This window comes from Clavelina lepadiformis, chromosome 6, assembly GCF_947623445.1.
Source record: "Clavelina lepadiformis chromosome 6, kaClaLepa1.1, whole genome shotgun sequence".
In the NCBI taxonomy this organism is placed as follows: Eukaryota; Metazoa; Chordata; class Ascidiacea; order Aplousobranchia; family Clavelinidae; genus Clavelina; species Clavelina lepadiformis.
In genome coordinates this window covers 13,039,177-13,066,320 of record NC_135245.1, presented here as the reverse complement: position 1 = coordinate 13,066,320, position 27,144 = coordinate 13,039,177, and the positions used below count along the sequence as shown (strand labels likewise).

General features: G+C 34.3%; 1 protein-coding gene across 4 annotated transcripts; it reads left to right on the top strand.

Moving 5' to 3' along the window:
* The first annotated feature begins 540 nt into the window (after nucleotides 1-540).
* On the top strand, nucleotides 541-26,228 carry LOC143461733 (actin filament-associated protein 1-like). 4 transcript variants are annotated; one of them, XM_076959575.1, is made up of 15 exons: nucleotides 541-6,661; nucleotides 7,801-7,874; nucleotides 7,960-8,016; nucleotides 8,157-8,205; nucleotides 9,561-9,624; nucleotides 12,370-12,523; nucleotides 12,643-12,782; nucleotides 15,786-15,961; nucleotides 17,926-18,027; nucleotides 21,246-21,451; nucleotides 22,127-22,342; nucleotides 23,502-23,893; nucleotides 24,279-24,456; nucleotides 24,642-24,707; nucleotides 26,053-26,228. In XM_076959575.1, the coding sequence occupies exons 1-15, from the start codon at nucleotides 6,499-6,501 to the stop codon at nucleotides 26,092-26,094; spliced, it is 2,079 nt and encodes a 692-aa protein (XP_076815690.1). In that variant the 5' UTR covers nucleotides 541-6,498; the 3' UTR covers nucleotides 26,095-26,228. The 4 variants fall into 4 exon arrangements, with proteins under 4 accessions (XP_076815690.1, XP_076815692.1, XP_076815689.1 ...); XM_076959574.1 differs by having other exon boundaries at nucleotides 542-6,661; nucleotides 9,558-9,624; XM_076959576.1 differs by having other exon boundaries at nucleotides 543-6,661; nucleotides 9,558-9,624; nucleotides 25,251-26,228.
* The last annotated feature ends 916 nt before the right edge of the window (nucleotides 26,229-27,144 follow it).

Sequence of the window (27,144 nt, the reverse complement as noted above, 5' to 3'; positions counted from 1 at the left end):
CAACTTTGCTGCACACGTTGCTTGTCAACCAATATTGTATAATGTGTTTGAAGCGTTTTAACAATTAGCACCATTTAAACCAGGGGTGTCAAACTCAATCGCTACCGGGGCCAAAACTCAAAACTTATTTAACGCCGCGGGCCGTAAGGATAAAAGTTGATAGAACGTTTCGTGACAAGAGTAGGCCTACATGAATTGGAAACAGGCGGCGATACAACACCAAATTTTTGATGTTTTTGACGATTTTTGACAGGGCTATTTTTGATTATTCTTGTCTTGCATCATTATGTTTCATTCATCTCCTAGCAAAAGCATAAAGAAAAAAGCAGCCTAAATTACGAGCGTTGGAATAGATCGATTTATTCTATTGTATGATGGGGCAACTGCTGTATTGCTGTATTGTGCAATTTGTTATAATCTTGTTCTTGCTTGAAAAAAGTAAATTATACTGTACAATGATCTCGTGGGCCGGAAATAGTTCATTGTATAAAATAACATTGCAGGCCAAGTTTTATTGTAAAGCGGGCCGGGAGTTTGACACGTATGATTTAAACGTTTGTTCTTATCTATTTTTATCACTTTGTTTAGCACCTTTGGGAAGTATGAACGTTGTGCGTCTTTTTTTTTCGCGGGTAGTCGGTATCTGACTGAAGAAAATAAAAGTTGCTTTGAAATGATCGATTAGTTATGCTAGCTTGATAACGCTATATTCTATAAAGTTACTCACAGTCAAGGTTGTTGTAATTAGCCGTAAATATAGGAGCCTGGTTTAATGGACTAGAGAATTCTCGTTACAATTGGCGAGCGCACCAAGATTTCACAACTGCAGGAGTTTGCAATTTTGCGAGTAATATGGTTCCAATTTTATACCTTTCTCGACCGTTTTACTAAGCGGGAGACGACTTACAACGATTTTGTATTTGTGCTATTCCTATTGCCGTCAAACTAAGCTTTTAGATCACCGTTCTGATGAGGAACCGTTTTTCCTAGGTTCGATTCAAGAAGCGTTCCTTTTGAAGTTAGGTCACTTACCTGTTTCTGAGATGCTTGTAAAATATATTGTTAATAAATTCGAGTTAACTATCCAGGGGCTTTGTACAGAAGGCGGGAAACGTTTTTCAACCAACGTCAGCTACAACATGAGTCCGTACGCGACTTTGTAAATATAGTAAAGACTCTGGTGAGAAAAGCCTACCCCGCAGACGAACGCCTTCGAAAGCATTTAATGTTCCTGTGCGTTAATGGCCTAAACTAAGAAATCCACAAATGGTAATTGCTCTCCCAGAAATCGTCTTCATGGAGAAAGATTTTTAATATACCTGTATAGTTTCATCATTAACCCAAAGAAAGCCGTAGAAGCTAAAAAAGCTTTATTGCTGGAAGTTCACCCGAAGTGTCAGAATGCATCCAACTATGCATATACTACCGATGCTAAACTGAATGGAGTGGATGAGATTTTACCAACCTCACTTCTCAACAACAAAGAAACCAACCTGTTGGAGGAGGCCCAGGAAAAGACAACGTTAACGCTCGTTGCAGATGAAGTGCATGCACGTTTCACTTTCCCATCTTTTTGTTTTATTATTAGCACCTTTTAGCAATTGTTTTGATCTATTTAGTCACTTTGTTTGGCACCTTTGATAAATGGAAACATTGTGCGTCACCTCAGCTAGGTTAATCGGTGCCTGAGTGTGAGCAAATAAAAGTGGCTTCAAAACGGTGATTGGTCAGTGTTTTTTGTTTAGAGAGTGAGAGAGTTTATTTTCACAATTCAAAGTAAACTAAAAATTATCATAATATAATTTTAACATAATTGATTGGCGTGGGGCAGAGAATGATTATCCTCATGATTATCTACTTCACTTGCCCAGGATTCTATTGCAAAAAAAACAATGGAAACGGATAGAAAAAACTGAAACTCAATTAAAATAATATTATAAAATAAAAACGGAGACACACTACAGCACTAACAACAGGTTAAAATAAAGTTTCAATAAAATCAAACAATAATATAACGCAAATGATAAAATGATGCGAAAGAAATTAATAACGATACATTTATTACCTTATTCATAATTATCTGAACAGCACTTCAATTGCACAAGATGCCTTCTCAATTGATATGAGAAATATTTATGAGACTTAAATTTTTTTATATAGTTTGGTTGTTTATTCAAATAATTAGTTCCTTGAAATGTTAACTTTTTTTACCTTTTACTGTTTTGGTTCGGGGCAAGAATAAATTGTGATGATCTAGTATTGTATTTGTGTATTGTTCGGATTTTGTTGAAATAATCATTAAATATACAGGGAAGAAGATTTTCGCAATAGTTATGTATGAATTTGCCTGTCTATAATTGGTAGATTTGAGGTATATTTAGAATATCATTAGCGGTATAAAGTGTAGTTAGTTTGGTAAATTTGTTACTATTGGTAATTGGTCTTACCATTTTATTGTAAATTATATTTATTAGTTTTATAATACTTTTATGCAAATCCCCAAGCCAATACAAGACACCAAAAATTCTTGACAATTTTTGCAAAGCTCTTCGACATGATAATTCCATTTTAATTGTTCATCCAGTAATATGTGTAGATATTTAATTTTGGTAGCTCTTTCTATTTTCTTTCCATTTGTAACCAGGTTTACTTTTTGCCATTTGCAGCTTTTAGGTGTTGTTAACATGAAAATAGTTTTAATATAATTTAAAGAAAGCTTGTTAACTTTTAGGCAATTATTCACCTCATCAAGTTCGATTGTCATTTGTTTTTCAATTTCTTCAATATTTGAATATGAATTGTACAATACTGTATCATTAACAAAGTAATAATCAATAACAAAGTTTATCATTAACAAAGTAATTTAATTTGTTAGCTTTTGCCACAAATGCCATAGCAATTTAATTTCATGAGTAATTCCCTATGAGGTACAGTATCAAAGTTTTGAAGCTGAATTTTGTTATTATTAATAAAGTGTATAAGTCTACTTTATATTTTAACTTTATTATTCAATTGACTTGAATAGTCTGACGATTGATAGTTATTAGAATCATTTTTGGTTCATTTTTTGTACACAGAGATCATTTTGGCTATTTTAAGTTCTGGTAAGTAGATATCCGTGTTTATGGCTTGGTAAAAATTATGTGCTAGTGGTTCAGAGATTAGATGTTTGCAATTTTTTAGTATCTTGGCTGGTATATCATCATATTCTGGTATTTTGTTGTTGATCAATTGACTTATTTGATATTCAACTTCCCATTTTTCTGTTTCAATAAAGTCCAATTCTTTCAAATAAATCTTTTTAACATAGTAAGTATAATCGCTAGATTTTTCAGTGTCTTTAAATTCATAAGCTATTTTGTGTCCAATCCTTACTAAGTATTCATTTAGAAAGTTTTAAGTTTCAATTGGGTCAGTAGTTGTCGCACTGTTTATTTCAAGCTTATTTAATAAAATATTTCGTTGACTATGTTTGTTCAATAATTCGTTTATGACTTTTCAAGTCCTCCTTGAATCATTGATAGCTTCTTTAAATTTGTTTTTCTAATGCATGCGCTTGGATAATTCTTTGAGTTTGGCCAACCTATTACGATATTTTTGAAATGTATTAAAGTGAAGTCGTTTTTTGTACTTGTCCACTTTTGAAACAGTTTATTTTTATGTTTGATTGAAATAAATATACCCTTAGTAATTTATGGTTTTTGTAATCACTGTGCTTGCCTTCAACTAATGGTTTTGCAAGGGAAGCATTTTTCAAAACAGTTTTGTAACTTGTTTAAAAATCTTTTTGCAATGACTAATAATTCAAGTAATCATATAAATTTTGACAGATGTTACTTAATTCAGTGATAAAGAGCTTTACGGAGCTTATAATTATTAATCCTATTGTTGGTTTATCTAAGAATGATTGTGTATTTTGTTTTTTTATTACAATATAAATAGGAAAATGTTCTGATAAATCAAGTAAAATGATCCCCGAGTAATAACTATCGTGATTTAATTATTTGTATAAATAGTCAATCAAGGTAGCAGATTCTTCTGTTTCTCTTGTTGCATGTTGAATGAGATTTGTAGCTCCAGAAATTTGCACTAAGTTATTTTATTTTATAGTTTGACAGTTATGTTTAAATTTTGATAAGTTAATATTAAAGTCCCCTAATACGTAGTATTTTTTGTTTTTGTGTCCTATTTCAAGTAAGCAGTTTGAGAACTTTTCATCAAAGTCTTCATGGCTATGCAAGGGGTGTCTATATACCACTCCGAGGATAATCATTTTTTATTAAGTTTAATTTAAATAGATAGGTTTTCACATGCCAGGATTTAAAATTGCAAGTTACCTCATAGTTGATAGTTCAGACTTTTATGTGTATATATGGCTACTCCGCCGGCATTAGAATTTGAGTCCTTATTGGTTAAAAAATAGTCTTTTAATTCTACATTACTGAGTCCTGTTTTTAGCTTTGTTTGAGATAAACATATCAAGTCTGGTGGATATTTTGACAATGTTAAGAATCCATGTAGTTTGTCTAGACATTTTTTTAGACTTCTAACGTCGAAGTGTACAACACTACAGCATTGTTTATATGTATTAGCGTCATTGTATGTATATATTCATCCATTCTTAGATAATTTTCTTTTCTAGAGCTATTGGTTGTAGATAGAGGAATGGAGTCATTGCTGTCACTTTCTTCAGCTAGTGGTAAATTTTCTTTAATACAATTCCAACAAAAAAGGGGTCATTGGAATCAGCTAATGTTTCAAAATCTGATTTTGATATTTTGAGGCATTTCAGATGTATCCAATACTTACATATAGCGCAAACAATACAGTTTTGTTTTTTTTACATTTTGTTGCAAACTTTACAAGGGAATTTGAAGACTGTCATATTTGAAGGGTCAGCATTAGTTTACAATTAGCAAATATACAAATAAAATCATGTTATCTACTTATCTTAATAATTTAATTTTCATTTTTAATTTCAAATTTGGCTGAACTTTTATTCTTTCCAACATATATTTTATCGTTGTATGTCCATACATATTGGTAACCATTCCCCCTTCTAATTTTGTTTAATTTTATAACAAAAATTCTTCTTTTGTCTTTTTTTTTGAATTTTATTTTTGACTTTCATTTATAAAAAGTGAAGTCATACCTTGTACTCCAAAGTTTTGAATACCTCTGAAATGGGTTCTTTTTCGTAAATTTGGTACCTCACATCTCTTGACATAAACTTTACAATGATAGGTGGTGGCGGTCTTCCAACTTCATCTTTTCCCAAACGATGAAATATTGATATATCGTTTTCTTTTAAAATGATGTTTACTTTCTTTAATATACTTGCTATGAGTGAGTGGGTGTTCTCAGATTTGGTATAGGGAAATCCAAGAAATTCCAGGTAGTCGCATCTTGTGTACTGTTGTACTTAAGTTCACTACTTATTTCTTGTAGTTTAGCTTTCGTTGTCTCAAGTTCACTCATGAGCTTGTGACACATCTTCTTATTACTATTGACATCTTCAACCAGTGAGATGAGCAGCTTGTTGAAGTCATCAAATTTCTCATTAAAGAAAGTTTGGCTAAGGGAGACTTCTTGGACTTCAGTATGCAGTTTTGTTTCATGATTCCAGTGAATTGTCCATAATATCCTTCAACTTATCAATAATTTTTGGGATCTGGGAAAACAGTTCTTTTTTGATGTTCTTTTCCATCAAGTTCATCATGCTCTTAATTTCCTCGAATGATGCCATAGCCTAGATGTCTCTTTGGCAGGCAGATTTAACAGCTGTCTGGATTTCACTTCTCAAAAACAGGAAAATACGACAGTAACATATTAATACTATTATAATAACCTTATTCAAATAGAATGGGTTATTAGCGTGACAACACATTACTGTTACTCACAGACAAGGATCTCCTGTTTTGATAAGCGCATTGCATCTCAAATTGGAATTCTGTTTCTTTAATTCTTTTCTTCAGTGTTTGTTGCATGCTCTGATTTCAGTTAACAGTATTCAGTATTGAGTTTTGTGTTTTGGATTTAGAGATTTGTGTTAGAGAGAGTTTGAATAAATGACAAGAGATCTTGTAATGTAGATTTAAATCCTTTTTATAAACATTAATATTGTTGTAATTTTTCTTGTTTGTTAGAAGTATTAATGAAGAGCATTAAAAGTGAAATTAATCCGATTCTCAGTGTTTAAAATTATATAGTTTATTCAACTGAAGTTTAGGAATTTCTAGACAGAATTTGCAATGCAATTTAATAAAATAACTGTGGTATACACTAACCAGTGTATAGCCCAGGTGAAATCAGTTCATTTACGTTTAGACTAATTGAATCCATGAGTTGGGCTCAAAATTAATTCATGTTTCTCTAAAATTAGTTTATTTATAACTTTTATTCCTAATTTGTTATAATCCATTATAGTTTATATATAGTTATAATCCATTATCTGATTATATAGCAAGTGACCCTTTTGGATTTCTTGACATAACAGGAATGATTAATATGACTCATCTTGAGTTGCTTCGTATACTTGAATATTACCTTGACAAAGATTTGCGAAATGAAAGATTGTCTGTCCGAAATGAATCAAAAAGAAGTGAATTACTGGAAAAAGTCAAAGCTGCAATGTGTGATGAATTGCAAATTGATAAGTTGGGTAAGAAGATGTTGACCGACGTCACGTGAAACTTTTATGGGAAATTTCTGCTAGTTTTGGTCACGTTACCATAAAACTTTGGAAAAATTCTACAGTTTTACATTTAAAAAAACAGATAACTCTAAACCTGTATACGGTGGGACTTCAAAACTTAATTCAGATGTTTATTTGTTTAACCCCCATCCAAACAACAAAACTTAATGAACAGGTCATGTGGTCCCAATATAATAGCCGGAAAACGTGGATGACATAAATGTTATGACTTGAAGAACATGGTACTTTCTATAGTTGTTTATAGCTTTATAATCAAAGTTTCTTCAGTTGTATTAACTTATTTTTTAACTTTCCCCTCATTTTAATGTTACGGTAATTTAAACTTAAATTTGTTGAAATTTGTGCAATGCTTGGGAGAAAATCCGGAAACGTTTATTGCTTCAAATATTTAATTGTAGGAGCTGATTTTTTGTTAAAATGTTGGTAGATTAATTAGTTTTAGTTGGTACTGTATATTTGAAATTGCAACGCATAGGTTGGTTACACTAAGCGTGTGAATTACAACAACCAATTTTTGAATGAATCATGTGGCTGGAATATTATGATGTTCTTTAAGCATAGCGTTTTACCTTTTTTTAATTCTGTTGTACGCTTTCACCACTTACTTTTAGCGTTTGCGAATAAATAAGGTACAGCATTCTCATTAAAAATTCAAACTTAGCGGCTTGCATACGGTCACAAGATATATAGCAGCTCGGGAAAAATAGTTGGAATACCTTTAAACTTTGTGCTATTTTCACGTTATAGTGTTTTATGTGTTAACGTAATGTTGTTCGCTAAATGGTTTTGTCCTTTTTGTCAATACATATAGTCTGTAAAGGTTAATGGTAAATGGATTAAATACCTACTGCACAAATAAATAAAAACGGCTTGTAGAGCTCTTGGACGTCTCTCAAGGAGCTCAAGGTTTCACGAAGCCACCTTCGGAAACGCTGAACTACGTTACTAAATAGTTGTAAAATAATTTGTCTACGTAGCGTTGTTGTAGTTGCTATAGTATATATACTTATTATGCTATAGTATATTGCTATAGGCCTATATACTTGAAATGAATTAAGTTTTCTAAGGTTGTGCTTGTAACACAGATGACCCATTAAACCAGGCTAGAAGTTCATCTCGTACCTTCGATAGAAGTAGAGTGAGCTTGCCATTTCCTATGGTTAGTTTTTTCTTGTTGTACTGTTTTTGAAAATTTGAAAGGCTAAGCTGTGACCGTGTAAAAATACTTCTTATTTATGTTGCAGACGCCTCCTTTTTCTTCAAATCGGTCTTCCGAAACTATTTCCCAGTTTGAGGGAGAAGTAAGTTTTGTTATGCATACATTCTTCAATTGTAACATTTTGTATAGTACAGTAGCTATGGTGTAATAAAAAAGATTATAAGGCAATGCAAAACGACTATACAACAAAGCAATTTACATTTCATTTTTACTACATTTCAGCTCTATGTGGACCTAAACGAAGGAAATGAAAATTCTGCACCAAGTTTAGGTATAGTGTGTTTTGAATTAGTGCATAATTACACACATGCCGTAGTTAATACACTAGTGTTTTGCAAATATAGTTTACTGTATTTACTTGATTGAAAGCACTGGCAAGCTGAGTGTGACGGTGCTGCACAATTCCTTTATGCCGTCTTTGATTGTAAGCCGCGTATAAAGGTGCAGTAAGCCGCAATGATACATAAGGTAGAAGAAATCTTTGTCATATACCCTCTACGGACACTGTGTTTTGAGACGAAAAAGATCTCCTCAATTTCACCAATGGTCTCTTAAGACTTATAACCGGTACAATTTGCGATCTTTCGCCACTTCGGCTAAAAGGCTGTCTTGTCGCGACCAGGCCAAGTTAGTTGCGTTATCATACCACCTGGTCCTTGGTGGACCCTCGTTGATCCTTTACCGTTTGAGGTGGCAAGCATAACTTAATTTGCAAGTATTTCCTGGGGCGTTTTGGTGACGTGATTAAACCATCGCAGTTGGAACCCCAAGAAGTTGGGGCTCAACATTAAAAGTTTCATAGATTTCGGTGTTATGCATTTGATCTAATAACGTTACACTATGAACTTTCTTAGAAAACAAAAATACAAGTACCATGCGCTGTCCCCAGTCACGTGCCAAAATGCGTAGCGAACGCATTGGGGTCTTTCCGTTTCCGGGTGGCTTGTTGGGAAGAATGTCATTTACTTTTCGACAAGCCCTTCTGCCTAAAACTCAAACGCGTTCCTTGCTAACCCGCGCGACGAACGATGCAGTACGACTGACATACTTGTCCGTATTCATGTTTTTCCTTTTTTGCCTTGGACTACTTTTAGTCACTCTTCTACAATCGACCTGACCTGATTTTGGCAATTAAGTATCTTTTTGACAACAAAGTTTCCTCCAGTATAGCTCGAAAATTACTACAAAAATACAACAGAAAGTTGTAGCACTTATTATTCAAAAGTCGCTGTTTCTTAAAATTGTTTAGCGGTCGCCAAAGCCAAACCTTAGAAAATATTTACAAAAAGATCAAATATTTATACATACAACTAAGCAAAAAAGCGCAAGATAAAACTTCGAATTGATAAAAAAAGAACCCGCCTTCGATTGTAACCCACCTCGAACCCGAAATAATTACGATACAAAAAAATTACAAGCTTCGAGTTATAATAGAATAAATACGGTATGTACTACCATCCTATTAAAATAGGACCATTATATTTTATTACACTCGTAACATGTGCATGCATTAATTAATTATCTTCTATTACATCACGTAATGTGAGTTGGAAAAAAAATAGTATGATGCAAGGCCACTGAGTATATGTGGTTTTCTATAATTAATTATTGTTGCCATTTTAGCAGGACTTGGTGATGGTAGTGGTTCTGGCTACGAATCATACGCGTCTGATGAAGAAAGTAACATCAGGTAAGTTGGAGTAAGTACATCTGGATGTAAGGGGCCACGTTGCGATTCTGCCGCGCAATGGTGCCGTGGTAAAGTAGTTCGTCTATACTCTATACCCAAGATGGGCGTTTACTGGTTGGCGTAAAGTGTTGGGGTTAAGGTTGCTGATCATCGTATTACCTTATATTGAAGTAATTGCTTTAAATCCAAGAGTAATGGTTTATTGCTTGTGGTCGGCGTTAGGGAGAGTGACAGACAAGGTGTTACTGTTATGAGTGATGACGTAATGTATGCGTTTCAGGTAAATTATATTTCGTTTTTAGTTTTGTTAGAATGTAAAACTCAATTAACAAGGATCTAATTAAACTCGAAGTAACTATTCGAACAACAAAAGTGACGTCTACTTACACATGTATGAAAAGATAACGTTGTTTTAGCGTAACGTTATTTTATTCGATTGAAATATGGACAATCATTGAATCTATGGTTATGCGATTACTGACTGAATAAAAATATATATTTAGATAAGTTCCACCCTACTAATACGTTAAATCGAAAATCCGTTTATAATTTTCACTGCACCTAAATTGTATAATCCTTTTGTAACTATGTAAAATCGCAACCCACGTTACCTTTCAAAACAATACTTTCATTTAAATATAGGTTATCTTGGAGTTACAGCATTGTCTCGTTGATGGTTGCACTCCTATTACTATAGCCTGTATCTTTTACAACGAGTAATATACTGAGTATATGTTATATACATCAGATTTTTTATTCCAACTACACAAATGTTCCGGCAATAAACAAATGGGTAAAAGAGGAAGGTTACAAATATTACCTTTGCGCACCTATTCTTACCTAACACGTTCGCTGCGATCCAGAATTTTCGTTGTTTTCTTGTGGTGCGATTACTTCAACTTTCTGTACCGCTAGTTGCCGCCAGAGCTTTCCCGCCAAATTTCGTCCATATGTTTTCTTCGCTTTAAGGAGTTCTTTCAGACAGTTTTATCGTTTGTACACCGGTGGGTCATATCGCATTAAACACAAACTATATTGTAGTCAGCGCGATTTGACCCACCGGTGGGTCACATAATTTTAAGCAACTTATAGAGTAAAACTTAACTATTTGCTTGTGTGATAGATCGTAGGTAATATATTGTAAGTAATTTCTGTCTCAATTGTTGCAAAATGGATCCTGCATCGTTTTACGGTAGAAGTGCTGCTTATTTTGAGGAATCTTCAGATGAGGATTTTAGTTCAGATGAAGAGGTGTCAGATGATTCAGTGTATGAACCAAGTGATAGCAGCAGTACAAGTGTAGAACAGGATGAAGAGGAAGATACGTCGACAGATGTTGTGACCACCACAGGCATGGTAGATGGTACTGCTGGTTTAGCCACGCTACAAAATAGCTGGACTGCTACCAGTGTTAGGCAGAGGAATTTTGGATTCACTGGTCAAGAAACTCTTTGCATTCAGGCTGGGAGGAGATCATCAAGCATCCACAAGGGTCCCGCAACTGAGCACTACTTGGTCGAGGCACCAGGTCTAAAAAGAAGCAGCCGAAAAAGGTGTTTGGGGTGTTATGAACTGATTTCTTTGAACGAAGGATCACGGGAAGGAGCGAAAAAAGTCGAAAAAAGTGTCAACCTACTGTGAAGGCTGCGAGAGCAAACCATATTTGTGTTTGTCCTGCTTTCAAATGAAGCATTTTGACTGGTAATTAAGTAACAAATGTTCTTTTTCAATATAATAAAATTACAAAAAATTTCACCATTTGTCTGTGTTGAACAAGTATTGTGAAACAGGAAAAAAGGCAAAAAAATAGTAACAGTAATTTTTTTCGTAAGAACCACCGGTGGGTCACAACGCAGTAGCTAAATTTTACGCATGACCCACTGCTAGGTCGCATCGCAGTGAACTTAAAAAAAACAGTAATTTTGTTCGTACGACCCACCGGTGGGTCACATCGCAGTAGCTAAACTTTACGCATGACCCACCGGTGGGTCACATCGCCGTGAACGTGTTGAAATTCAGGAAAAAAAACAAAAGTTTTAACCCCTCATATTGTCATCCTGAAAAATGTTCCGATATAGGAATGGGAAGGTTGGTATGATAAAGGTGTAAATATTATTTTTTCAGTGAACTCATTGAGTAAAGCTAAATGGCTGCAAGTAATATATGGAATGTAGTTTTAACGTATTAGTATAGCGCAGTTATATTCTTATTCAGTGAGTAAATGTAATATTCTTAGTTTGCCTATTATTTCAATGGAATAAAACAACGCGGTCTTACAACAATATTATACTATTCATACGGAAATAGGAGTCACAGCTGTTGCTGCAAATTCTTCAAGTTAGATTTATTTTAATGTTATAAATTTTAGAATATACTTGTGCCGTACATACTGCATGTATGTACTGTACTATACTGCACCCTTTGACGCCGAATATAACTAATAAGTTTACTATTAGTTGTTAAAACAATAGTTACAGTACCTCAACGTAAGTTAATACAATTGTCAACCCCCACACTTTACGCCGACCAGTATATACGCCCTGTCTGAATACCAAAGAACCACAGCACCATTGCACCGCAACGTGACCCTGAAAAGCCATATGTAATTAATACTTAGATAGGCTATGTGTAGTAACCAATCAAACATGGTTGTGTAGGTTTTGGGTTGTAAAAAATTTGATCTAAATTCAGGTTTAATCTTTGACTTCATAACGACCTCGCTAACTGTAACGTTTTTTTTTTAAGATCAAAACAGGAAAAAGAAGAAGATCATCTGGATGCATATTACCATGGCACAAACTGTGATGTATATAGTTTGGTGTTTCTTGAAAATAAAACGTTTTTAAGTGGAAGGAAATGGATTAAAAGAATTGGAATTGTTAGAGAAAATCACTTTCAGGTATTTGTATTAATGGTGGAGAATATTAAAATATCATATGGCAAAAACATAATTCTCCAAAAAAATATTATAGAAATTTACACACTTAATTTTAAAAGCGTTTTCAACGATTTTGGCAGTGCTACAAAAAGTTGGGTGATTCTCATGCAGTCATCGATTTACCATTACGTGCATATAGTGCTTATCTCAGCAGCAAGGAAGGTACCAGCTCCCTGGTCGTAAATTTAGAACCAACTGGAAGCGACGGAACTGCATACAGGTAAAATTGAAATTTTTTTAGTTTCATTTATAATTACAATTTAAAAGTATAAAGCCTAGAAATCAACCTTTTGCTCTTATTAATTTCGTAGTAACGTACGTGTAGTGAATTAGTGATGGCCCCGATTGCTCGTTTTTATGTAGCCTATGCTACAGAACTAGTATTTTCGTTCATATGCTGTTTTATAATCAGGCGTAAAGCGGGGGCTATATGCATATAGGTCTACCTCTAATTTATTAAAATAACTTAAGTTTTTAATTCCCGTGTAGCCTATCCTTCTAATTCAGTGGCTTTTAAACTTCCTTCATTTTATCCATTTTCGGCTTAGACTGGATCTCCATAACCCACAAATATTTCAGTTCGGATTTCATCACACCCTTTCCAGCTTTCAGAGACACTACAGCTTGGATACTTTCGGCCTCAGTGAGGTTAATTCCTTCTCCGAAACATTTCGTTGTTTGTGTCAGTTGGTGTTCCTGCAAAAGAGTCCAATTGTTCTTTAAAGTATTCTCTCTATCTGCCAAAGATGTATATTATCACATTCTTTGGTTAGGTCAGGAGGTCAACCCGTTGGTTTCTGACAGACTTTACAGCAGATGATCTTTTGCCCCACTATCTGCGGATGTTTTGCCAGAATACCGTATTAGCTGTTCTTTCGTCTGACGGCAACGCTTGTCCAAACTCTATGTCCATGTCCAACTATGCTTTTCGTGCCTCCAGATGAAGATCATGAAGTTATAGGATTTGTAGGCTACATTCTTTGCTAGATAGTTTCTTTTAACTCCTTGTTTTCACCATGTGGTTCTTTTATCAATATTCCTCGCCACAGCAAGCCGTTTCCGCTTTCAATTACTGGTAGCAGATGCTAGGACTGCCGCTTAAAACGGAGACATTCCACCTGAATATCCTCTATGCATTCTGTAAGCTCCTGTAAGTTATGTTGCCTGAAAGTCCTTAAACACGCGACGAACGATGCGCTAAGACTGGCATTATTTTGCGTATTCATGTTTTGTGTTTTTTTTTGTTTTGAACCAATTTTAGTTTGACCTCTTACTTTTGACCTGACAATGTATAAAATTCAAAATATTTCTTGAGTAGTTCTTGCACTGGCAAAGTAATTAACCTGGAATAAATTTAAAAGCATAAGGGAGTTATTAAACACTGAAAAGTGTTTATTTTTCAAAGTTTTTGGCATTTTTCGGTCAAAGTGGTCATGTGATTAAACTAAGGATTAGTACAGCTATCCTACGCTTTAATATTTAACGTGATTCGGTCAAGAATAGTAAATAAACTTCAAGTTATGCGTTTTGGCCAACATTCCGATAGCGAATGGAGTTACGTACGCTATGCGTTTGGGCCGATATACCAAAAATTGTCAAAGTAACCCTAACGTTTTCAATCACAGGTAAATACTGATTTCCAAACCATTCTACCACTTTTGTCGGTACAAGCAAATACTGAAGAAGACTTTTTTTCCATCTACCAATGTAATTTGAAGACAATATCTTAATGCATAAAGGAGTTATGAAACGCCGAAACATGCCTATAATTCAAAGTTTTCGGCGACTTCCGGTTACAGTGATGACATTGATTAAATTAAAATGAAAATAGGTGGTTATATTATTTATGCTCTGTATAACTAATCTTATGGTTTCACATTTTCAAAAATTGCCTAAGTTTTGCATGATTCGTTAAAACATGTATAGCGACTACATAACGTTATTAATTACCCGCTTTGAGCCGATATGCCGAAAATCGTTGAAGTAACATTCGCATTTAAAGTCCTAACGTCTTAGCGCGTTTTCAATAACATTGTTGTTTCCACGAACACTGGCATTGACTGTTCTCACCATTTATTAAAATTTCATAACAATACCTCAAAGCATAAAGGAGTTATTAGATGCCGAAAAGTGGTTATGTTGAAAAGTTTTTAGCAACTTCCATTCGACGTAGTCCTGTGATTGATCTGAAAATAAGTGTCTATGTTACATACGCCCACACTAATCATTTTATGCAACAAAATTTAAAAAATTTTTTTTTTATTTTCCTTTAAGCATTTTCACGCATGTTACAAATCCTTTAAATTTAAAGAAAGTTGTGGCTACAAAACGCTAAGTATTAAGGTTTGAAATTTTCAATAGCGGGGAATCTCCTTTCAACATCATTTAAAAGGAAAAGTGAGTGCGTTATTTTGTGCACGTTTATGGGATGTGCATCTACTAAAAGTAACTTTGATTAGAATTATAAAATAAGCTCAAGTAAAAGTAATACATTCAAAATCTGAAAATTTACATTTAAGCCTGATGTTGGGCTGTTATTCTCAGATTACATGATTTAATGTAAGCATTTGTCCTGGCTTGGTTGAGGTGTAAACTGTAAATACATGAACAACAGAACAAACCTTTTTACTGTATTGCAAATACTTTTAGAGTAATGCTAAAGTAAAATTGGAATTGTAAAGTCGTTTTCTTAACACATTCCATGATAACGCAAATAAGTTCCACAAAGTTTGAAAACATTATCTCAACGCAACAAAAAGTTATGCAAGAAGAAGTGATTTTCAAATTTTACGCTTAAGCCCGATTAGGGGTTGTTATTCTCAGATCAGGTCCGTATTTGTTCTTGCTTAAATGGACAATAAATATATGATCAACCAAACAAAGTCTCATTATTGTATCATAAATACTTTTATAATAATCTAAAAGTAAAAATTAGAAATGTAAGGGCGTCTTCGTGTACTTATGGCCACGTGATCAATTTTTTTTCTCAACACATTCCACGATCACGCTAATTAATTCCACGAAATTTGAAGAAATTATCTTAACGCAACAAAAGTTGTGTAAGAAAATCTGAATATCTTGGCGTAACCCAAACACCTCTCATAAATTGTGCCATGTCTCCTTGTCACGTGACCGACCAGATGATTCCGTAAGCATGCAAAAAAACAGCGCAGTGGTGAATGAATTTAACCTAAAATCGTTCTTCCATTTGATGTACTTCCAGGTTTTACGTCAAGCATACCAAATCAGAGGATTGGTTGCGTACACTCCGAGATAAAACTGCGTCAGTAGTCGAAGCAGGAAGTTTACCAGCTCCTCCCGTTCCAAGTAGGCCCCCAAACACTTTACCACCAAGTGATCGCCCAGTGCAACGCCAGTCTTCCCTTATTGGAGTATCAGGTAAATAATTTGCCAATTTGAAGAGTTTTGTGGTACTTGATGTGTGTTCAGCGTGCATGTACATTACATGTAAACTGCTGCAAATTGCTTTGCTTCATAGCTATGCAACGCCCATATCCCTATTTTAGACATGGTAATTGAAAGTAAATTTATATAACACTTGACTTATATAACACTCATATAACAATTTATATAACACATTCATATGACACTCTAAAGCAGTTATCTCAAACTATCAAAGCACCAAACGATCCGCTATTCGCACAATAATTCTGCTAATGCCTTGCATGCAAACCTGATAATCATGTTGGCCTGTGGAACCTTGTTTCGTATTAGCCTGTCTCCAGAGCTACCTAATATTTTCAGCAGTACAATTATTTGTTATAATATAAATTTTTTAACTTTAACACAGTTACACAGCGACTACAAGTTCTGCGAAGAACAAAAAACATCAGTGATCAAAGTAGTTGCCAAACATATTAAACCTATTGAAACCTGAAAGCGTGAGTGGTCGTTGGCAATGATTTTATTATTAGAACATGGGCTTCCATCTCTACGTCTGGATCGCCTGTTTCGTTTAAGTAATTGCGTGAGAGTGCATCTGCAAGTGGAGTATCCGTACCAAGTACATAAACTAGATCAATATCATACTGCTCTAATTTTAGCATCATTCTTTGTTAACGGGGAGAAATGGAGATGAGCGGTTTATGTTTAATTGATATTAACGCCGTGTGGTCGGTTTGAACGGTTACCATCCGTCCGCAAATGTATTGATGGTACTTGCGACATCCAAAGACAATGGCAAGAAACTCCTTTTCCTTTTGAGTATAGTTTTGTTCGGATTGCGCTAAACTTCGTGGAGCAAATTCTATGATCCCGTGTTGTGCAGCTCCAAAATATATTTCTTCGACACGTTTACCTGTACGGTCAAAGGTTTGTAGATGTCATACGAGTCAGTATCGATAAAAAGGAGGATTACATTAAAACGTAGTTTTAAAATCCCTCATTTCGGAACTCTATTTCTATATGTATATTGTGTTTTTCTTACAATAAACAAAGCTAGACGAGATGTGGGCTCATTACTTTTTGACTGACCCTCGTAGTATAGTAAGACCTCAGCGGACGTGAAACGACGTGTTGCTTTATCGCGTAAAACCGTTTTTGGTTTTTCTCATCGAATGACCAGCAGACGCTTTCGTGTTAAACTCAACCGTTTTAAGTACAAATTTCGCTTGCTTCAGGTTAAATTTTATGTCCACACCATTATTAAAGGGTGGGATGAGACCCGATCTCGATGAGATATCCGCCATACAAAACATGACCCCATCAACATGTAGGAAAGGTTTGCAAGTGTGTTTAGGAATGGTAAACTTCCTCAGAAAATTCTCTCCGAACCTGGTATATCCAACTTCTCCCCTCCGGGACTTGCTGAATTCCTTTTTCCCGGCAGCGTTGGAGAGTCGTTCTGACATTAGTCTGCCCACAGTATTCGTTGTCGTCGATTAAATTATTACTCCATGTTTAGGGAAGTCAATAAGCACCTGTATTTGAGATATTTCATATGTATATATTGTAGAGCCGCCGATGTATCTTTAGTAGTTTTGATAGATGTGACTCATTGAAGGGCGAGTTCACCCTGACACTCCAGATTCACAGGTGGCAAAAATGCTGAAGAGGTGCGGTAATAGAAATACTACCAAACTCAAGCTGTTTACGTTTTACGGCTAGTCGAGAGTTGAGATTGTGTCTCGCGTTTTAACTTAAATGGTTTTAAATCAAGTGCAGATATGAAAAAATGCGCGCGCTTGCCCAACCATACCATTGGTTACGACAGAAATGTTACAATAAAAACTTCCGACACATGCGGCACTGTACGCTACGAGGCTTACCGAAAAGGTAACAGGTCCGCTGTTAACCTTCATTACTTTTATCAATAATGGTTTCTGGTCTTGTTTTATTTACAGACATCGGGAAAGGTCTCAAAACAGCCGTCACTGATATGTTTAAGAAAGACAAAACGAAGAAAAAAATCTCGACTGCAGAACAAATGGGCGCTTTACTTTGTGGTAAGGTATTTTGATTTTGTAGGTTAAAATTAACGATTGAAAGTCATACAAGCTGGACAGGGCTCCAGCTAACAGGCAACACAAAATATTATGAATTTATGATATGTTTTGTTTCATTCATTGAAGTCAACAGAGATTGAATCTCTATTCTAAAACCTATAAAACAGTGTTTTCCAAAAGAAACTATATGAAGTAAATCATTGCTGCGGGGTGGGAAAATTTTAGTTGTCTTCTACAATTTAACAAATTCTATTCAAGTTTCTATTCTTAAACTAACTTGGCTAGGTGATATTATTGTTGAAAGACATAAATGTCATGTGATAATGGGAGCATTGACATTTTCAAGAAATCAAAATTGTTGAACTACAGACTCTCTACGTCTACACTCTACAAGTCTACAGTATAGGAATATTGTGACTAGACTTAAAGAGTCGCAGTTAATTAATTGTCTTATCGAGGCTGCATGCTATTGTTGCCATAAGACGAATAAAAGAATTGTAAGAAAAAAAGGAAATATTGTTTATTTGCAAGCCATATTCTTCAGTGAAACATAAAATGAGAAAGCGTGTCACTTTTTTGTTGTTTATGAGGCACTGCCGACCATGAAAAGTTTTTTATTTTTACAGTCCAAGGTTTGGTAACTGTTATTGGGTACTTGTTTGTTATTCTGCTGTTTTGGTGCATTATTATGTACGGCATATTTCTTTTTTTAACACAGAATAATTTTATTTAATATTGTAATGTTCAAAACAATAAAACACTACCTATAAATACGCAACCGTACAAACAATGCAACAAGAATGAGTTTCACTTTTTTAACAAAGTCATTTGCCTTTTTCGTTTTACAGGAAAACTTAAAGGGATTGCCCAGGATTAGGGCGATTAACCATGTAAAAAGTGCAGACATATAATCAAAACAAAGCATGTTTATTTATTGTAATACTGACACAAAAACAGCAGTGCATCGAGAGTGTCATCTTTAAGACGACTTGTAATTTTTTTGCCAAAGTATTCAACGGCTAATAATGCATGTTCGGCCTCAACTGATGTAGGTTTGATGGTTTTTAGGACTTCATACAGTTTTAAGTTACATTATGTTCTAGTAACTAGTTAGTTAGTACGTTAGCGGCTAGCCCCATACGTTAGTTTTGCAGTATGGAAAAGTTTCGCCAGACTTCGGACTTAGTCTGTCAACTTACATATTCAAAATTAGACATTTTGATTAAAATTTACCACGACTCGGTCAGAACCAGTAGCAAGCATATGAATACAGTTCAATTAAAACCTGATGCGCAAGGTCTAATAAGCCCGTGAGATAAAAGCTATTGTTCAGCCATAGTTACCCAATACGTTGCATGAAAATACTATGTCAACATTTTGTGTGGTACCTAAATGACTAGCTACTGTATACTGAAAAACTGTTTTAAACAAATTTAATCCACGTATCAAACTGCCAAACGTTAACTCGAATTCCCGGGATTGGAAGAAATGGCTAAAATCCTGAAGAAACGGGATTGGGATTTCCCGGGGTGCCAACCTTAGGCGGAATTCCCTTGACCATTTTTGAAGTTTCTATGCTAATTTCAGTGTCCATTTTCAAGTCACTAAATTTTTATTTTCTTCTAAATTACATACCGGTTGAAGAATAGTCGTTCCCTGAATTCATGGAAACTTTCTTTTTTTCTCGTGTAATCAAGGTCGCAGCGTTTCTTTGCAGTTGTCTACATCGCCTGTCTATATGCTCACTTGCAGACAAACGATTTTTAAAGTTGCGTATTTCTCAACTCGTGAGTTATGTTACCCCAGTGGAACTCCGGTTAACGACCTAACCCTAATATTACAATTACAATGTATAAAATTCTTTCGCCAACGCGACCACTCTGGTATCCAGACCCCGACCGGAATAAAATTGGCACGTAGCAACTGATTGAACTCCGTCTAACACGTCCATTAATCCATTATTACAGAAAAATTCACAAACCTCTTTACTCACTATTGTTAATTCATAACTACACCATAATGGTAGTAAGCGTTCTAAGCTATTTTTTACAGTTTCTTGTTAATCTGAAGAGACCCTTTTTACTTATGAGGGTATCTTAACTTAATTTTCCTGTTGAATTTATCTGACTCTATACAATAGAATAAACAATAGAAGCCGCCCTCGCATGGAAGCCGCAGAAGACAATGATGAATTCGCTTCTGTACTGATAAAAGTAAACAAGGCAAACATATCTAACGACATGCAATAAAAACAACTCAAGCATTGTACATATGTTTTATTTCAACTACAGTATTGTATCAATGGTCATTTTCATCATCATCAATAATACTGATATCGTTCATGTAATAAAAGACGACAAAAACGTTCATGTTAATCATGTAATAAAAATAGAAGTCGCACAAAGCTGTTGTTTTTTAAATCGTAAAATAAGAAGCAGGATATAATTTGCCACTCTAAAGGTTAACTTTTTATTTTTCGACACTAGCTTTCGCAAGCATAAGCTTGCTTCTTCAGATGTGCTGCAAAACGACACATGATATATATACACATGATTAGAATATATACACATGATTGGACACTGCTGCTTTTTTATTTTTGTTTCTTTCTCTTTTGTCATGCAGTACATTGTCCGCTGAATAATCGAGTTTTTCCCTCGTCACCCTTGACTTTGATTTCATAAGACAATAGATTAATTTTAACGTGACTTAGCACGCAAATGCAAGGATAACTAATAATAATGTTTTGTAATGCTAAAAAAAAGGTGTGGACAGAAAATGACTACTACGACGCTATTAATCAACTCATTTTGGAAATAGATTTAACCGGGACAATCAATGAAACCGGTAATTTCTCATGCGAATATTGTGCCAAGTTCTACAAAAGTCAAAGGGGCCTCAAGCTACATTATACTGAAAGCACATTATAAATTTAGAGGGAAAATGAGAAGTCTCTGTTTAATGAGGACGTATTTCATAAATTCTGGGAAATAGCGGCCAGTATGGTATGGCAATATGGTCTTATGTACAATTCTAAAGTCATACTTCATTGCAAAATCCACTAACGCCACCTCGATAATACGACCACGTTCCCGTAAAATTGATTTCTAAGATATGTTTTGTCATTTTATCATTTTTTATAAATATATAGAAGTGGATTATAGGATAGTGAAATGAAATTAATTTCATGAAAGTTTATTTTTATATTCCGTACACTTTAGGAAGTCTAAACGTTTTCAATGATGGTAAATGGTCAAAAAAACTATGTCTGATCAGGACCAATCAATTGTTAATCTATGGTAAGGAAGAGGCTCCTGAACAAACCGTAATCCTCCAAGGATGTGACTTGCAACCGTCTTTTGACGATCAAGAAAGAATGTTCGCATTTAAGTTAACAAAGGATGGCAAACAATTGCTGTTTTTGGAGGTAACATGACTGGTACAATATTTGGTTTATTAAAATTTGGGTACACTTTCACCACTCCTGTAATTTAATCAATCAAGTAATTTTAATCAAGCACTTCAGTCAATTTAATTCCGAGTAAATAACGATGCCCATGGCAAGGATGCAGAAACTACTACCTGCACCTTACAACTTGTAAAGCTTCAAACCATGTAAATTCAGCTACAATTTAATAGAGAAGTTCGGACTCTTAGAATTCATTTCTAGCATTCCCAGACCCTCAATAAACCATTGTTGTAATAATGAAAAAACATGCTGCAAAATTAACATAAAAATGATGAAGTACTGTTTTGTCAACCAATTAGTAAAACTGCTTTTCCGATGGCAACTTGACCACGGCGAGAACGACCTCATCAGATAACATATGGCTAAATTTTGTCATGCCGTGTAAAGATTTGAGAACATTTGCGACAGAAAACTGTTTAACGTTTAACTTATAAAGTAGACAAATAAATAAATTCCTCATCCTTCCTGTTAGACTCGAATTCACTGAAACTTTTGTATTTAAATTGCATCTTTCTTATGGTTATACATACGTATATTTACAATATTATTTTAGCAATTGTCTTCGTTTTGCAAAGCCTATAAGCTTAAATTGCCAATTAGCTCTAAACGCTACAACTCAATATTTGCTTACAGGCTTCTTCATCATCGGAGATGGGAAGATGGGTGGGAATTTTAATTGCAGAAACTGGTTGTGCTGAAGTACCAGAGGTTGAACCCGAAAGCATATACGTCGAGCCAGAGCTGTACCACAGTGTTATGAGTACTGCCCGCCAAGTTTATCAACAGACTGTCAAAATGAAAAATGATACTAAACAGCATAAAAAAGTACCTTTTCCAATTCCAAAAGAGGTAAGCCAATGTGTAACAAGTTCACATTATGTGTGTGTATAAGTTATATTCCCAGTTGAATATATTTTAACATAAATAAAAATTTCTCAGCAGCCTTAAAACATACCACAAAAAATAAGTGCTTAAAAATTGCTAAGCACATTATCGTTTTTATCACAACTTTTATTAAGTAGCCTAGATTAGATATGGTTCCTATAGTACTCAAGTATTAACATGTAACAATCAAAAACACAGTAGCATGCCTAGTTGGCAAACAGATAAAAATGCAATGTGAACATTTCATACAGTTTTTTGCCAAACCTGCACTTTCTTCCATAAAACAGATTTATGAAAATTATAACAGAATTTATATTTATGAAGTTATGTGATTATTTTTCACATTTTGTATGCATTTAGGACGTCAATACTTCGGAAAACAGAAAGGAATATTTAGAAAACAATGTAGCGTTAAAACAACTATATACCATGTTTAAATTTATTCAATTCAAATATTTTTGCCCATATTTTTTATCACATATAACTGTAACTGAATTAAACGTATTCAGTGTGCTTGAAGGGAACATTGTTAGGCATGACAGAAATTTGAAAGCAAAAAATTAAAGCGTAAACAAACTTACTTGTTATTTATTAATTAAGAAACACAAAGTTATCTAGCGGTAAGCATAATCCAATTTATGTGATTTTTAGTAAAATTTAGAAGTGCCGTTAATCTCATAATTATGTAACTGCAATCAAACTAAACTTAATCAGTATGTTTAGATACAATTTTTTTTCTATGATCACTATTTTCAAGTAACAGGTAAATATGTGAGAGAATATTAAAAAAAAAGGTCCAGTTTTTGAAATTTCCTACGAATTTCCCACACAATAGGTCTCCTAATGAATGTATAGAGATGTATTGCAGAAATTAAAATTTTCTATATAACAACCCTACGCTTTGAAATTTTACAATGCAAAAGTAATCGTTTCGATTTTTATAAAAAAAAATCGAATGACTATTATAAAATTTTCCAGAAATGTTCTTAAGCATTCAACAACTCTATCAAGTTTCAAGAAAATTGGTGCAAAACTGTATAACTGGCTGTTGTTCTGATGTGTAATTACGAAACTTAGCCTATTTATTGTTTTTAATTTTCTAATTTATCTTCCACTTGTAAAGGACGAAGAAGACTTGTACATGGATATTACGGAATCCGAACCAAAGTCCACCCTTCTCACAGATGTTGCATCAGATTTCAAAGAAGTAGGTCCTACTGCTCCACCAAGAAAACAAAAAACAAGTGGTGCTGCAAAATTGAACAACGACAGCGTTTCATCTAATTCTAAAAAAAAGGAGAGTCATCAAGCAAAAGCAAAAACAAAAGAGCTGTTTCAAAGCGATACGAATATGAAGAGTCAAATTATGGAGCATACTGTAGCAAATCATGGGCGTCATAGAAAACATTTGCCAAAAATGCAGGGGCAACAACAAAATAGCGGCGCTATGGAAAGCCAAAAAGTTGAACTTCAAAGTAAAATAAGAGACATTAATAATCGCCTCAATCAGGTGAAGTAAGTAGCAGTTTGAAGTGATGTAACAAAGTATATACAGACTGCACCAGGATTGGGAAAAGTGTATCCTTTTTGAGGTACGGCTTTTTAGCCACGTTTTTTATTCTAAAGAATTAAATAAAAGGAGCAAAAAACAAGCTTTGTAACATTAGGCTTAAGTGTTTTTTTTTTAAGTTTCGGCTTAATTGATTTTCAGTCAATCGGTCGACGATAAGAAAACTTTCCCCACCCCTGGACTACATTGCATTGTGCTTGATGCTACTCACTACATAACCAATTTTTAATCATATTTATACTTACGAACCATGTTTTAAACTTATGTTTTCTTTTACAAAGTTATACCAAATTACCAATTTTTAAGATGTTGAAAGACGACATTATTTAGGATTAAGGCGGACGAGTTGCAAAAGTACATTCAAGCAGCAGGTTCTGAAGAAAGTTCTACCCGGTTGAAATCGGTCTTAGAAAAAACTGAAAAGGAACGCAAAGCTTTAGAAAACGAAAAAGCAAGCATTCAACGGAAACTTAGTCAACAGCTTCATTTGAAGTCCGTTGCTAAGGAGGTACGTTTGCAACGCAGAAAAAAATCTCATAAGTCTATAATAACTAGAATTATGAGCCTGTATATAGTCTAACAATATTACAATAAAAAGTTATTAAAACATTTTGCATAAGCATTACACCTGAAAAAACTAACTTAAGCTATATTAACATGAAAATATATTGTAGTATTTTTATGACCGTATAGAAACCAGGAGATCCAAAAGCCAACATTGCCATCTCTTCTTCCGGCAACGTTATGTCTCGTGCAAAGGTATGAAGCATACTAAAAGTAAACTTATCATAAGACAATCCTCGATTTGGCGGCTATTTGCATGCTGACTGTACTTTTTACCACACTTTTTTGGGGCTGCTTGCTTTACAACGTTGTGGGACACCATTATACAGCCATAAAAAAAACACTGAAACTCGTTTAACAGATAACAAAACAAGGACATGATTAAATCAGTTTTACCGTTCTGTGTATTATGCTGAAAAGCTGTATTATTTACCTAGCATTGTATTGCAAGCTACCCCCAAAGAATATGGTTTGTATTAGGCTCTAAGATATTCAACCTCGAGATGTGTCAACTGGTGATGGGGACTTATTACCCAAAATCTGACGTGTCTAGTAAATAACTATAACATATAACCAGTTATACATAAATAGGTAATAGGTCCACGTTAAATTAGCTTTAATTTAAAAAACCAGCCTTATAAATAACTGTTATATAACTACTTTCACTTCATATTTGAAGTTATTTCAGCAACTCTGTTATAACAAATTTGTATAACTTCGAGAAAAAAAACTTTTTAGATGTTTGAAGAATTGGAGGCAAACAAGTAATCCAAAGAAATTCTTTTAGACAACTATAAGAACGACAATACTGGATTCAAATTAAATCTAAGATCTTTAATTTCATTTTTACGGCATCGTCATCCACCATTGTTTTACATTTGTGTCTGTACTAAGTAAATAGTCTCCAGCCCTAGCTAATCTCTACAGTATGTTTAAATAGATAGTGGAACCCCGGTAATTGACTCGGGACCGTAGTGATCAGGCCATGTTAGCGGGGAGGTCGCGATAGTGGGTTTCGAATTAAAGTATGAGTACGTCACCATCGTATAACTATAGACTCTATAGAGCAAGAGTTTCCTAACTTTTTTCCTCACGAACCCTTTGTGAATGTTGTAAAAGATCAAGCTTGTGATAACAAGAACAAGTATATTTATTGACTCCAGTTTCCATCTTTCATATATACTAAATGCTACATGCAGTCACCGTATTTAGTAGCATACTAAATTTAACATAATATACCTTGTAAATAGCACATTGGTGTAGAAATGATGCAATCACCGAAAAGATTGCATACCATCAAACTTAATAATTCATACTCGATGAGTGATTAAGTAATTACATTATCCTTTCCTCCAAATTTGTTAGAATATTCCTTGATAATTGCATGACTTAAAGTAAGCTAATGGTGGCCAAATAATCAGCACGGTGGAGCACGCTGCATTCTAGCAATGGTGATGCTGCCAAGGGATGCAAAACCGCAAGAACAGAAGATTCACTGTCCTTAAATAGCCGACTAAAGAGGGGTTTGAATTTTGGTTAGATTTCTGATACCGCGCCTCTTCAACATTTTTGCTGCGTGTGAGGTAGAGGTCAACACGCCCTTCTTATGAGAGGCAGACATATTAGATAAAATATTTCACAAAATTTTGTTTTTGGACCGTTTTTATAACATTTGACGCTAATAACGTGGTGTAAATAAATAATTTCACTAAATAAGAGAGTTAGTATTTTTGTATCGTTTGAATTAACTTTACATAAATGTAAAATCATATAGGCCTATTGGTTGTCGAGCCAAACTTCCACCACTGAAATGTTAAAGATTGTTAAAGATCTTCTTTGTACACTGAAAAAATAAGAGTTTATATGTATTTTATAGTTTTCCAGTAAATAGGCTACTGTACTTGCTCGTTTAAAAAATGAACTGTGGTAATATGCTCATTACATTCTGGAGTAATAGATAAAGCACGAAAATGCTTTTGCAAGCGCGCGTTGTAACATTATTTGAAATAAAAATGTACCAGAAAACAACGTTTATTCAGCTACAGACTGCTATGCACTAAACTTACAGGTAAAAAACATTTACAAGTAGGATCTCATTTAAAACCGGAAGGTTCCAAACACGAATAATGACGTCCACTCAGACACAGTTTTGTGCGTCCCACCACAGAATTCACCAAAAAAATTGAATTTGCACTTTACCAGAAAAAATCACAAAAGGCACTGAACTCTCGGAGTCACCAATATGGGAGTGTCTGGTAATGGAGTCTACTTCTCTGCCCACTAACGTTAAGTTAGCACTTAGCAGTGCTACTAATGTGTCTGTTTCTTAGAAGTTTATTTTGATTTTCTATTGAGATTACTACAGTATATTTCCTCTATTTACTGTGACTCGCATTTGTGTACTTATTCCGAGAAGGGAGCGAATTCAGCCTAGAAAACTCAAGGCATCAGCCAACTTGAAACAGACAATTATTACTAGAATTATGTATTATTATTAATACAGACAAAGATTATATTTGCAGGTTAACAATAAAACAAATTCATGCTTAAGAACGTCTCAATTAATTCTCAACAAACATCCTGAAAGATTACATTCAACATACAATGATCAACTTCAATAACTAAAAGTTAT